General features: G+C 38.2%; 1 protein-coding gene across 3 annotated transcripts; it reads left to right on the top strand.

The window, feature by feature from the left end:
* The first annotated feature begins 912 nt into the window (after positions 1-912).
* si:dkey-239i20.4 lies at positions 913-13,231 on the top strand. 3 transcript variants are annotated; one of them, XM_049481599.1, is made up of 10 exons: positions 913-961; positions 1,428-1,536; positions 3,929-4,061; positions 4,426-4,614; positions 6,660-6,825; positions 6,906-7,048; positions 9,383-9,582; positions 9,752-10,107; positions 11,766-11,838; positions 11,954-13,231. In XM_049481599.1, exons 3-10 carry the CDS (start codon positions 3,930-3,932, stop codon positions 12,381-12,383), a joined length of 1,689 nt encoding a protein of 562 aa, XP_049337556.1. In that variant the 5' UTR covers positions 913-961; positions 1,428-1,536; position 3,929; the 3' UTR covers positions 12,384-13,231. The 3 variants fall into 3 exon arrangements, with proteins under 3 accessions (XP_049337556.1, XP_049337546.1, XP_049337550.1); XM_049481589.1 differs by lacking the exon at positions 913-961 and adding an exon at positions 1,007-1,099; XM_049481593.1 differs by lacking the exon at positions 913-961 and adding an exon at positions 1,087-1,169.
* The last annotated feature ends 605 nt before the right edge of the window (positions 13,232-13,836 follow it).

The raw sequence follows: 13,836 nt of genomic DNA, 5'->3' as shown, positions 1-13,836 counted from the left end.
TATACAGAAAAAAACACCCTGCTTACTGTGAAGCATGGTGGTGGGTCAGTCATGCATTGGGGCTGTTTTGATTCTTCAGATACAGGGAATCTCCACCGTGTGGAAGGTACAATTAATTCAGTTGATGAAGCTTCTGAGACGTTGGACCTTCCAACAGGACAATGATCTCTAGAATACCTCCAATTCTACCATGGCTTGGTTGTAGTAGGGCTGGAAGATTCTGAAGAGGCCATCGGAATCGACTGACTTAAATCCCATTGAAAATCTCTGGTGGGACTGGAAGAAGGCAGCTGCAACACGCAAGCCCCAGAATATGTAAGAACTGGAGGCCATTGCCCATGAGAAATCTGCTAAGATACCTGTTGATCGCTGCAAGAAACTTGTCAAGTTGTGTTTCATGTCTGAAGGATGTTATACTGCCAAGGGGAGTTTAGTAAGCACTAATGTTGAATGTGAATGAGGGGTTGAATCATTTTGTCAATGAGGAAATAAAAAATGGACATTTGTTGGTATATTAGAGATACATTGTTGTAAATTAAGTTGCATTCGTTTAATTGGTTTAAAAGTGAATATATACTGCTTAACTTACACTGCACACAGACAGAACACAGTTAAGTTTATATCCAGTATTTTGAGCACTTTAACTTAAAGGGTTAATGAATTCCTCACACGGCTGGGCACACTAGCATCCTCTGCTGGTCAAATGAAGAACAGGAAAACATACGAAATACAAATATTTTAATGTTTGTAATTAATACAAAGATTGCAAGAGCTGAACTTAGATTGGAGTGGATTTACAATGATAGGACTATATAAGGAAATCTAGCCCACTGTGGCAGGATGCCAAAGTAAAATAAACCAATCAAAGTGTTCCTCTTCCTCTCCTTTCTCCGCCTATATTTTCTTTCTCCACTCTGGTTGTTGTTCTCTCTCTCAGCAGCAGTTTTGGAGCAAAGTTCAAGTAAGTCCATTTGCATGTCGTAACAGGGCGAGTGAGAGAGACTTAGATTTCTAAACAAATACAACTAAAGAAATGGCTTTTAAACATGTGCTATTAAATGTAATAAACAAACATTTACATTTCTTGTGAGGAAAAAAGGTAGGACAAGCTCACATTTATTACTACTTGAAATGTCTCCGTATACCCTGGAAAAATACCAACTACCAGGGTATTCTTTCTTTCTCAGTTTTATTTTATTTTTTATTTTTTTAAAGCAATATTTTCTATATGATTTGAATGTATTTATGTACTGTATTTATATACAGTATATGATCTTTGAAGCCTGGTTAAATCTTTTATAGGACGGATATTTGAAAGTAATTTCAAAGTTCAAATGTAGCAGTAAAGTTGGCCCTTTAACCTATAGCCTGTGTCAGCATTTCTGATGCATATTCACCTACTTTCTCCATATCCTGGTCCTTCGCAGGTCTCTGCAGACTACCCGGGGTAAATGTCCTGCAGTTGCTTTGATTACGCAACAATTTGCTGCTCTCAGTTCTCTGCCAGACGATATAAAGGCTTCTGATTGTCCTCAGGTAAGAACGCTCTCACCCTTGTAAGTGATATTTAGAAATGTAGTATTTATGTGGTATTAATGCGGAAACATTCTGTTGATTGACCAGATTTGATGCCATATTTTGGCTGTGCCTGTGATGCATGAGATTTCAATCTAAACTGAACTTCAAACATTTTCAAATGCAATGTGCAGCCATTTCTGCAGTGTCACAGTTTCATTTTTTAAGGCATGTAGTAGGGGTGTGCCATATCATATCGTACGCAATAATATCGGCAACATTTATGAATATCGTGAACGATATTATACCCTGAAATATCGTTCCATAATGCTTACCCCTAATTATCACATCAGGGTACTACTTTTTTGCTGTTTTAAGCAAAAGAGAAATTCACACATTTTTCATTTCCTATTAAAAATCTACTAGAGACAGATTTTATCTGTCCAGTATCATTTATTTTACTTTAATCCTGGATATATGGAAATATTTGGAGTGCATTATTAGTATCATGACATTCTGAATCATTGACTTCTGTTACAAATCTGCTCAAATTCTTGTATTTTTTAATATCTCAGTTAGGGGTGTGCTGTATCATATCGTATACAGTAATAAAATGTAAGTTTTCTTTTGTTGCAGTAGTGTATATATATTTTTTTTGTCATGTCGCCAAGAGTACCATTATCGCGATAATAGCATGAAATATTGTAGGGCCATATCGCTCACCCCTAGCAAGTAGTATCTAGTATATATTCACAAGTGCAAGTTTTAAACTGCATACAAAAACAGATAGTTAATACCCAAAGTAAAGTGGACTGTCAGTAGCTGGGACAGAGGGACAGCACTGACACCTGTGCATTTTTCAAGTAAAGCTGAAGTAAGCAAGCCAAACCTGTTTTTCCTGCTGTGCTCTTTGTGTGCTGCTTAAATCCTCTTTGTGGTTCCTATATGAGAAACTATTTAAGGTATTTCTATCAAGGGTGAGAAAAAAGTTGAGCAGAAGAGGAAAAAGAAGTTGGGGCACCCCTGTTCAGAAGTGTGAAAAAGATCATCAATTCAAGTAGTTTTATTGTCAATACTGCATATATACGAGACATACAGAGAATTGAAATTACGTTACACTCCTTCCCAAATTACAGATAGTAAATAGATATATAATATAAAATAATGGGAGACACTATATGTACAATACAACAAGGACACAGTAGACATACCTGAGACAGAAGACAATAGTGCAATAGCGATGGGGGTGAAAATAACATATATAATATAAAGAATGGGAGATACTATATGTGCAATACACAAATAGACATACATAAGACAGAAGACAATAGTGCAATAGTGATGGGGGTGAAAATAAGATATATAATAAAAAGAATGGGAGACACTATATGTACAATACACAAATAGACATTTGTAAGACAGAAGACAATAGTCCAATAGTGATTGGGGTGATTGAGATGGGATGACAGTACAAGTATTAACAGAAGCCGTATAAAACAGTCGTGCAAATATAGTAATATAGCTTAAGGCTGGTAAAGAGAATGAGTGCATAAAGTTCTTAAAGTTCACAGTTTTATGGGAAGTTAAAGTGTGTGAGAATGCTGAGTGAGTGTGTGCTGGGGGCAGGATGGGGATGGGGGGTAGAGCGGGAAGAGAGTTCAGCATCCTCACAGCCTGATGGATGGAGCTGTCTCGCAGTCTGTTGGTTCTAGCCCCGAGACTCCACAGTCTCCTTATAGAAATCATGTGATTTCCAAAAGGCATGAAGGCCCAAAAAAACAATGTTTGGAAAGCCTGCATGTTTAAGAAAGAATGTTAAAGGAGAAATCCGGTGTGAAATGGACTTGGTGTGTAGTAAAACATGACTCAAGTAGTTCAACCCCAGCATTCCAGCAATGCTAGTGATAGGGGCATAGCATTATACATGCAAAGAAATCACTAATTCAAAGGAGCTCCACACTTCATTGTAAGAATTCAGAGGCCCCTGACTTTAAAACAAGGCACTGAGAACTTTGAAAATGCACAGATAGTTTAAAAAAAACACTGTTTTTACCAGTACTTTTCTCTGGGCACCACCTGGAGACAATCACAAACAATTAGGCAAGATGGGGAACAGATTGCAAAATTAATTCCTTCATCAGAATTCTACCAATGAAGTGTGGAGCTATTTTGAGCTTGCTAATGTTGTAAAAAAAAAAAAAAGCCATTTATTTGCATGGGCAATATTTTGTCCCTTTCACTAGCATTGTAAGCTTGTTGGGGCATTGGCTAAAAGCTTTGTATTTCAGAACGCTGGGGGAGAACAGAGGTGGGCTATTCAAGTCCATTTCACAACAGATTTCTCTGTTAAACCTTTAATTTCACATGTAATCAGGTAACAAGTGAGTGAGTATTCTGTTTTTTAATTCTCCAGGATGGCTCGGCGGGTAGCTGTGATCGGAGCGGGCAACGCTGGACTGACCTGCATTAAGTGCTGCCTGGACGAGGGGCTGGAGCCTGTTTGCTTTGAGAGCAGTGATGACATTGGAGGACTCTGGAGGTTTAAGGTGGGATGCTTATGTCATATTGTTTAAGGATTTTATGTGATGGACTTGATATGAGTATTAATGACAAGGGCACATAAGTCAGAGACACCCATCCCTGCTCTTAATGCCCATCCTTCAGATGAGATTAGCTCAGAAGCACACCATTTATAAACTGGTGACAGATTACATTGAGTTAAGCTTAGCATCTCAGTCTCAACTAAAAAGGCACATGTCAGATATCAAACATGTCCTGACTAATTGACTGTATCTAGTGTTAGTGATAAAACACAGGAATGTGGTTCAGAACTATGAAGGGAGTAACAAATCATATTTTATACTGATACGCTTTATTAGACTGCATTTCTGTGTTTCCTTCTTTGTGCAGGAGACACCAGAGGCTGAGTGTGCCAGCATTTACCGTTCACTGGTTGTGAACACCTCCAAAGAGATGATGTGTTTCAGTGATTTCCCCATGCCAGCTCACTACCCAAACTACATGCCCCACACACTGTTGCTACAGTACTTCAGACTGTACGCAGAACACTTTAACCTGCTCAAGCACATTCAACTCCAGGTAATCACCCACCTACCCTGATATGCACTGATGCCCTGTCCTTTGTAATGTCATGGTTTTCTGCATAATTTTGTCATAAAATATGATCTGATCTTCATCTCAGTCAAGGGTATTGACAAATATAACGTGCCTCAAATAATAACACAAAAATGAAGACCTTATAGGACTTTATTAGTAAGTAAAACCTTGGAATCAGTTGCTGATTGACCTCCCTCTGGCAGCAATAACATCAACCTAGTGCTTCCTGTAGCTTTAATTTAGACCTGCACATCCTTTAGTAGGAATTATAGGCCTTTCTTCCTGACAGAAATGCTTTAGCTCATATTCCTTGGCTGCTTTAATTCTACATAACTCTTTAAGTCAGTTCATAATATCTGAAATCTGGGCACTGACTTGGCAAGTCTAGTAGGTGTATTTTTTTTTTTGAGACATTTTTCGTGGACTTGCTCTGGTGCTTTGGGTCATTGTCCTGTTGCATCACCCAACTTCTAATGAGACATACAGACACTTACGTTATCTCATTATAGATTCTGGAATTTATCTTCCCCTTACTGATTGTAAGCTGTCCAGGCCCTGATGCAGCAAAGTAGGCCCAAATCATGATGATTTTCCACCACTTTACACCTGGGATGATGTTTTATCATATGCTTGATAAAGTGCAGCAATAGTTTAGTCTTAGTTTCATCTGTCAACAAACTATTTTGCCAATACCATTGTGGAGTGTCTCTGGAGTGCTCTTTTGCTGCTTGTTTAAGGATTTATGGACTATGGACTCGTCAACACAGATGTTAGCCTTTACCAATGATGCCTTCAAATCTGTCTGTCACTTGTGGTTGTTTATTTACCTCACTCATGATGCTTTTGAGGTCATTTTGACTGGGTGCCCATTTCTTGGCAGAGTAACCACAGTCCCAAATTTTCTCTATTTGAAGACTGTTTGCCTTACTGTAGACTTTGTGACTTTCTAAAGTATTTGAAATCACTTTGTTACCCTTTCCAGCTTTATATAAATTAAACATCTTTTATCAGAAATCCTCCGAAAGCTCTTTTTGGTGTGAAATGGCTCAAATTAATGTATCCTTTAATTTTCCCAGAAAATGTCAGTGCGCCTTATGCGTCTTATGCATGAATTTTATCACTCAAGCAGTAAGGACTGAAGCTGAAGTACAGCATTATACAGGAGTTTCAGTTTAGTTCTCCAGCACCAAGATTGAAACAATATTAGCATTATGTGCAAACTGCTAGCTCTTTTGCCATTCAGAGGTGAGTATTGTTGGACTGTGAGCATTAAATCACCCTGGCTTATTGGAACACTTAGGGTTCCTCAGTATAGCACTGTCGGGAGGTATTTACTAGCACTAACCGCGGCTAGCGCTAATGGTTACCCGCTAATGCTAATGCTCTTCCACCCAGCCTTTGTGGAAATCTAGAAATCTAAGGTTACTGTAAATAAACAGAAGCACTTTACTCACCCAGGAGAGAAATCTGTGTAGATTAACATCCAACGCTCGTCTGACTTTTAAAGAATTTTTTTTTTATTACAGTTTCTTTACTTAGCTTAGCTTCTCTTAACTTAGTTACCCCCCATCCCACCTGCTGAATTAGAAGGGAAACATGGCGACACCCCTGTGCCTTACTAGTGTCACATAGTGCGCATTAAAATCTGGTGCTCCTTATAGCGTGAAAAATATGGTAAGCGTTTTTTATTAGTCAAATTAGCGCTAGTTCACGCCTCCAAACTAGCAAGGCTCCAGGTATGCTAATAATTGACTTCAATTACCTTTTTGAGGTCATTAACACATGAGCTCACAGCCTTTTTCCACTAGCACTGTGATGTTTGATTGTTGAAAACAACCAAGTCACTATTATCATAATTTCTTTTGTGTTATTGTTTTGTGCACATTATATTTGTCCATACCCTTGACTTGGATAAAAATAATGACAAATTGATAATTTAAGACATATTTATGCAGAAAACCATGAAATTCCAATGGGTTTACATACTTTTATTTGGCACTGTAGGTGTTTGTGTACGTGTGTTCCAGACCAAGGTGCTCAGTGTGAAACAGCGGGATGACTTCTCTTCCTCGGGTCAGTGGGAGGTAGTAACTGAGAGTAGAGATGGTCACAAAGAAACGCAGGTGTTTGATGGTGTGTTAATATGTTCTGGGCACTTCTCACATCCTGTCACACCCCTCTCAGCATTCCCAGGTATGTTCACACATCGCCATTACTGCACACACAGGCAGTATTCTCACAACTCAGTCGATAATTAATTTTTTCTTCTACAGGCATTGACACGTTCCCAGGAAAATATATCCACAGTTGGGAATATAAGGACCCTGATCCATTCCGTGGACAACGAGTGGTGGTGGTTGGCATTGGCAACTCTGGAGTAGACATCGCTGTTGAGATCAGCAGAGTAGCAGAGAAAGTAAGTACACTGCATTGAGATGGAACAGACCAGGGGTGTAAATCTCTGACCTCACAATGATTTGATTTAATTACAGATGTCTAGGTATTGGTTTAATGAATAGCTGTTTTAAAGATGCATTTAAGAATACACAAACTGAACTGTATGAACAGTTTACATTGCAGTGTAATATAGACTAGAATATAGGGCTGGACCCGAATATTCGGGTATTCGGATATTCGTTCGTTGAGTAGGTATTCGGTTTTTAATTTTGGTATTCGGATATTCGTTTTTTTTCTCCTTTCCAGAGTTCCACCTCACTCTAACCACTTCTGTTCTCGCGGGTTCCGTCAGAATATCTTGCGCGCGGGACAGAACTGAACTGTTATTGGCTGGAGCGGGAGTTTAATCCAGACGATGCGGGAGCAAATTAATAAATAGTTAAGAAAACTGTAATAATTGTAAAAAAAAAAAAACCTAAAGAAAACTCTCAACGCGCAGGATGGACCGACACACACACGCACACACCGATGGTGTTTGGACTGGGGTAAGGAACGGGACCGCACTATGTGGCGGGCGGGCGGGATTAAAAGAAGCAATTTTTTTGCGGAGCGGTAACGAGACAGAAACGCGGGAGCGTGGAAGAGTGTGTTTAAAAATCAGTCTCGCGCAGACCTCTATTATACATGATAAAAAAAATGCAGGCTCTTAGAAACGTAAGGGGTAATGTGGCAACAGTAGGGGCTAAATCGGTTACAAAAGCCTGGCCTACAAAAATGATGTCTGAACGAATTTCCTCTTATCTAATATAATTTAAAATGGTTTAAAAATATAAAATAATTTCTAAGCAAACGAAATATTTAATATTGAGCTTATAGCCCAAGTGCAAAAATACAAAATCAGTAATACGGCTATGCCCTGCACAATGCTTAAACCGAAATAGACCAAGTACAATAACGTCATTAACAATGACTTTCCTCTACTCTAATATAATTTAACATGGTTTAAAATATAAAATAATTTCTAAACAAACGAAATATTTAATATTGAGCTTATAGCCCAAGTGCAAAAATACAAAATCAGTAATATGCCCTGCACAATCCTTTAACCGAAATAGACCAAGTACAGTTTACAATGACTGTCCTCTAATATAATTAACAATGTTTAAGAATATAAAATACTTCCTGAACAAACGTTTTTTTTTGTTTGTTTTTTTAAGCAAATAGCCTAAGTGTGAAAACACAAACAGCAATTTACTGGGCTGGCTTGCGCAGTGGAGAAACCGTGCAGCAGCCTCCTAGCCTGCTTACGCAGCGGATAAGCCGCGTGTGGGGCAGCAGAAATTCCGGGATGAAAACACAAAGAAATCTGAACTAAAAACACAGAAAAAATATGGGGGATAAAAACACCAAAAATCCGGGGTGAATATGTCTCGTCGGTCAGAGCAAATTGAACATTTTTCAGTGGATTAAAGGGGCCGTGATTTGCTTTTTTTTATTTATTTTTTTACCTCTTTTTTTAAAAACGAATATTCGAATATTCGCTTCGAATCAGTGCCGAATATCCGGAGCTCAAAAAACGCTATTCGGGCCAGCCCTACTAGAATAGTAATACCCTGGTTTAATTTCCATACTTGTATGCTATTTCTAATCTGGTAGCATCTACTTCTCACAGTTTAGGCCAATATTAGTTTCACCACTGCTCATTTCAAGTCCCATGCCCAAAACCCTAACTTTAACCTTAGCTTAAATCTTAATCTTAACCTTATCTTATCTTACCTTACCAAACCCCTAAGCTTAACCTTAAACTTAACCTTAATCCTAATGACCTAGCAAGTATACAAATAAAAACTTTGTATTTTTCATGTCCTCGTATGGGCTCAGTTGCCATTGAGATCAGAGGGAAACAATTAGTTCAAAAACAAAACAGTAGCTGTGTACAGTAAGCTCATAAACTAGTTTCAAACATAAAATTAGATTATTATTTTTTCCCTACTCATCTCTTTGTCTGGACTGGCTATAGAAACTTTTGAGTGGGATTCCTGCCATCATATGGTGTCAAGTAAAACTAGAAAGCATCAACAGTGTCTCCATATGAGACCAAAGGGTCAAAGTGTTAGGAAACTAAGTATTATGGTGCAGGGAAGCAGTAATGTAATGTCCCCATATGAGGACGCAGGGTCTCAAGAGGATAAGGAAATAATTTAATAATAGTTTACATATTTATAATCTAATAATCGACAGGTGTCCTTAATCAATCATCCAAATAAAGTGAAAAAAAAACTTTCTTTGACTGTGTGTGTTACAATATTTTCAAACCAATAATCTAATTTGCCTACTTTTTCTTTACCGTAAGACTTTCCTGAGTACACGCGAAGGAGGATGGGTGGTGGGCCGCATGGCTGGCAGTGGTCTGCCACTAGACATCATGGTGAATAGACGCTTTCTTGCCATGCTGCTCAGGTTGCCTCCTCGATCGTTAGTTAACTGGGCAGCGGAGAGAAGCTACAACAAGAAATATGATCACAGGCTGTACGCACTTCAGCCCAACTACAGGTACAGTAGTGCAAAACTAACACAGCAATATCAAAACCAGAAAACTAAAAATCATATTGCTTTTCTATTGAAACTTGGTATCTGAGCATTAAAGCATTGAAGCTTTTATACACCGACATCTTTCAAGCCATCCTTTCATCCTTAATAATTTTATATCTCTCCATCACAGGATACTCGACCGACGACCCATCATTAACGATGACCTGCCAGGGCGCATCATCCAGGGAGCGCTACAGATTAAACCAAACATACAGCAGTTCCGTGGCTCCTCTGTTGTGTTTGATAATGGAGTGGTAGAGGAAGGGATTGATGCAGTAGTCTTCTGCACTGGATACAAGGCCACCTTTCCATATCTATCCCCCTCCATCTACAGCGGGCCTGAGGGGGGAATGAGCCTCTATAATAAAGTCTTTCCTCTGAGTCTGGAGCATCCAACACTAGCCATCATTGGGCTACTCAATGCCACAGGCTCTCTAATGCCTGTAGCTGAGATGCAGGCACGATGGGCCACCAGAGTCATCGCAGGTATTTAATCAGTGAGCTAAAAAATATAAGGGGCAATATTTGTTCCAGTAGGGTTTATTGTTTTCCAGTCTCTCCTTGATGTAGAAAACAGTTTAGCATTTCTCCTGCTATGTATGGTTTAATTTGCTTATTGAGATACAATTACACTAATTACCTGTTTTATTTATCTGCATGTGCAGTGTAGTTGCTGATCTGACAATGATTTGATTACAAGTTTTAGATTTCGAGAAATCTCAGATTTCTCCATGATTTTATGTCTTGTACTTGGTTTGTGCCATGTAGTGATACAGCGCCAAGAAATAATAGGAATAGATTGTGTATCCTTGGCTGGCCAAGCTCACCACTATACAACATTTTAACAATAGATTAATAATACATTCACCTACTTGCGTTACTTTAAATGTAACTCTGAATAAGTGCATGTTATACATTTAACTGTACTTTGGTGCAATTAAAAATTAATCAAACTTTATTTTCACTTTATTTTCAAACTTTTATTTTCAGTGCAGCCGAGCATTTACAAATTAAGGAATTTAAAAAAAGACAGTCCTAATTGAGTTTAATCAAGTTTTACAAAAATAGGGCGCAGAGTGGTCCAGCGGTCTAAAGCGCTGCCACTATGAGCGGGAGGTCGCCTTTGCCATTAGCTGCGGGTGCTCAAAATGAGCACAATTGGCCCTGCTCCCTCCGGGTGGGTAGATGGCGCTCTCTCCCTATCACGCTTAAAGGTGGCGCAGGACGGCACGAGGCGCCTGTGAGGGGATGTATCGAAACCTAATCGCTGCACTTTCCTCCGAGCACGCTGGTTGCTCAGGCATTGATTCATCAGCAGCAGCTCGAAAAAAGGGGTGACTGACTTCACACATGTATCGGAGGAGGCATGTGCTCGACCACATCCTCCTAGGGTCGCAGGCGCCACTGGTGATGGGGGCACATAAAGAGGTGGGACAATTAAATGACCAAATTATGAGAAAATGGGGAAAAATCTGAAATAAAATAAATAAAAATAGATAAATAAATAAAAAGTTTACAAAAATAAGAAACTACATAAACAAACAGTTAAAGCAGCCAAGATAAATGCTAAATGAATTAAAAACAAACGAACGGAAACAAATAAAATTTAATTAAGACAAATAAAACATACAATTTCAGATTCAAATTCAAGTTAAAAGGGTAAGTGGACAGGCTTAAAATTAAAGCAGCCAAAGATTATACACATACGAAAGTAATGTAAAAAATTATTTAAAATATTAAAATAGAAAATAATAAATAAATTAGATGAAACATTTAAAAAGTAACTAAAGATAATATCATAATACTAAAACAAAAAAGGTAAAAAAAAAACATTGAATTTAATCAGTCACAGGGTGTATGATGATGACCAGAAACTAGAAGTATAAAATGATTGACACCGGTGAGCAGATTTTTATAACTAGAGTAATTAAGTTGCATTCAGGTGCATCTGAAACACTGCAATAATATTAAGGCATATATGTGTTTTTACACCATTAATATTTTTTTTGACTTATGTCTCAATTTCGCAGATAACTATAGTTTTAACACAGTATCATAGAATATTACTAAATCTCCTAAGGAATCAGACCATAGATGTTTTGGAAGAAGACTTCCTCATGTCTTACCTGTGCTTTTCATTTAAGGACTCAACCACCTTCCTCCTTTGGCAACAATGCAGAAAATGATTGGGAAGGAGATGAAAGCAAAAATAAAGAGGTAACTTTCTTTGCTACATTTATCCAAGCTGTAGTTATTTTCACAAAATATAGCAGAATATCTGATCTTTCTTGATCATTTTGAACTGTTTTCTTTTTAACTTATTACTTCATAGATATGGTTCTGTCAAGAAGGCTGCTCTGGAGGTGGATTACATTCCTTACATGGATTCCATCGCACAGGAAGTGGGTGTGCGTCCCAATCTCCTGTATCTGTTCTTGACCGATCCTGGTTTGGGTTGGAGGGTGCTGTATGGTCCTTGCACGCCATTTCAGTATCGGCTACGTGGGCCAGGCCGCTGGACTGGGGCTCGCCAGGCCATCTTTACCCAGTGGGAGCGTGTGTTCCAGCCTCTGAAGACACGGCCCATTCCAGAGCCCAACATCTCTGGCCCATCCTTTTGGAGTCTGACAGGAGGGGCTGCAGTGATTTTTGCCATCATTGTTCTACAAAAGAGTGTTCCAGTTTTCCTTCAGGATCGGGTTGCATCGATAGCCTCTCTCATGACTTACATTGAGTCTGTATTAGGGTGGAGAAATGTGTGATTCAAGTCAGGGCACTCAGACTTGCTCTTGTAGTTTAATTAATGATCCTGTATTGTATAAATGATTTTCCATCACTTCTTAATAAATAAAAAGTGTGACACACAATTCCCAGTGTGACATACAATTGTATACAAGTCACAAATTCTTACAGTAAAGGAAATATGTATTTAATCCCTTGCTGGTTGTAAGTTTGTCTATTGACAAAGACATGAACAGTCTATAATTTTAGGGGTTGGTTAATTTAAACAATGAGATAGAATATCAAAAATAAAATCCAGAATATCACATTGTATAAATTATATACATTTATTTGCATTTTGCAGAGAGAAATAAGTATTTGATCCCTCTGGCAAACAAGACTTGGTGGCAAAACTCTTGTTGGCAACACAGGAATCAGATGTTTTTTGTAGTTGATGATGAGGTTTGTGCACATGTCAGGATGAATTTTGGTCCATTCCTCTTATGTGATCAACTTTAAATTATTACGATTTTGAGGCTGTCGCTTAACAATTCGGAGCTTCAGCTCCCTCCATAAGTGTCTGTGGGATTAAGCTCTGGAGACCGGCTAGGTCACTTTATGACCTTAATCTGCTTCTTCTTTTTGAGCCACTCCTTTGTTGCCTTGGCTGTATGTTTTGGGTCATTGTCATGCTGGAAGGCCCAGCCATGACCCATTTTTAATGTACTGGTGGTTACACACTGCTTTTAGATAACTTTTTATCACTCCTTGTGCAAAAGTTCAAAGAGTTCAGTTTGGTTTGATGGCTTGTGATCATCCATCCTCCTCTTGATTATATTCCAGGGGTTTTCAATTTGGTAAATTAAAGGAAACTCATGTATTAAAAGCACAGTAATTTGTATTCCCTGTACAGCAAGACTGCAAAACATATTACCAGTAAGAATATAACATCCATTACTACTTCTGGATAATGTTTGGACTGAATAAGATAATATGATTAATGTGTACACAGTTAACAATAACAGCATAAGTCCAGACAGCCTTAGACATTAAAGTGTTAATTATTAGACCTATGCGCTCTATAATGACATTGCAGTTATGAAAATATTGTGACAGAGGTCAAACCAAAATCTTAATTTACTTTATTTTAAACATGAACACAAAAACAACAGAGGGCACATTGATAATCTGGAATGTTTTACAATTAACCTTAGAAATAAACAAAAGAAACTTTTAGATTTAAGTTATTACAAATACATTTTGGACCACAATCTCTTGGTAAAAATTCACATTAAAGCAAATGTGTGGCATGGGTCATGTTAAGACCTTTGCCCCCAAAAAAGGACAAAGTTTTTTTTAGTCTTATCTCTTCCACACTCAGGCGACTCTTATATAATATGGATTAGATTGTCTCATCAAAATTTTTTGAGTTCATGCCACTCTACTTTTTCATGTACAAACAAAATAGACACAAACCAAATGTGAGAAATCCAT

The sequence above is a fragment of the Astyanax mexicanus genome, chromosome 1 (genome assembly GCF_023375975.1).
Source record: "Astyanax mexicanus isolate ESR-SI-001 chromosome 1, AstMex3_surface, whole genome shotgun sequence".
Lineage (NCBI taxonomy): Eukaryota > Metazoa > Chordata > Actinopteri > Characiformes > Acestrorhamphidae > Astyanax > Astyanax mexicanus.
The sequence above is the reverse complement of the archived record's forward strand: the minus strand, read 5'-3'. Positions and strand labels throughout refer to the sequence as shown.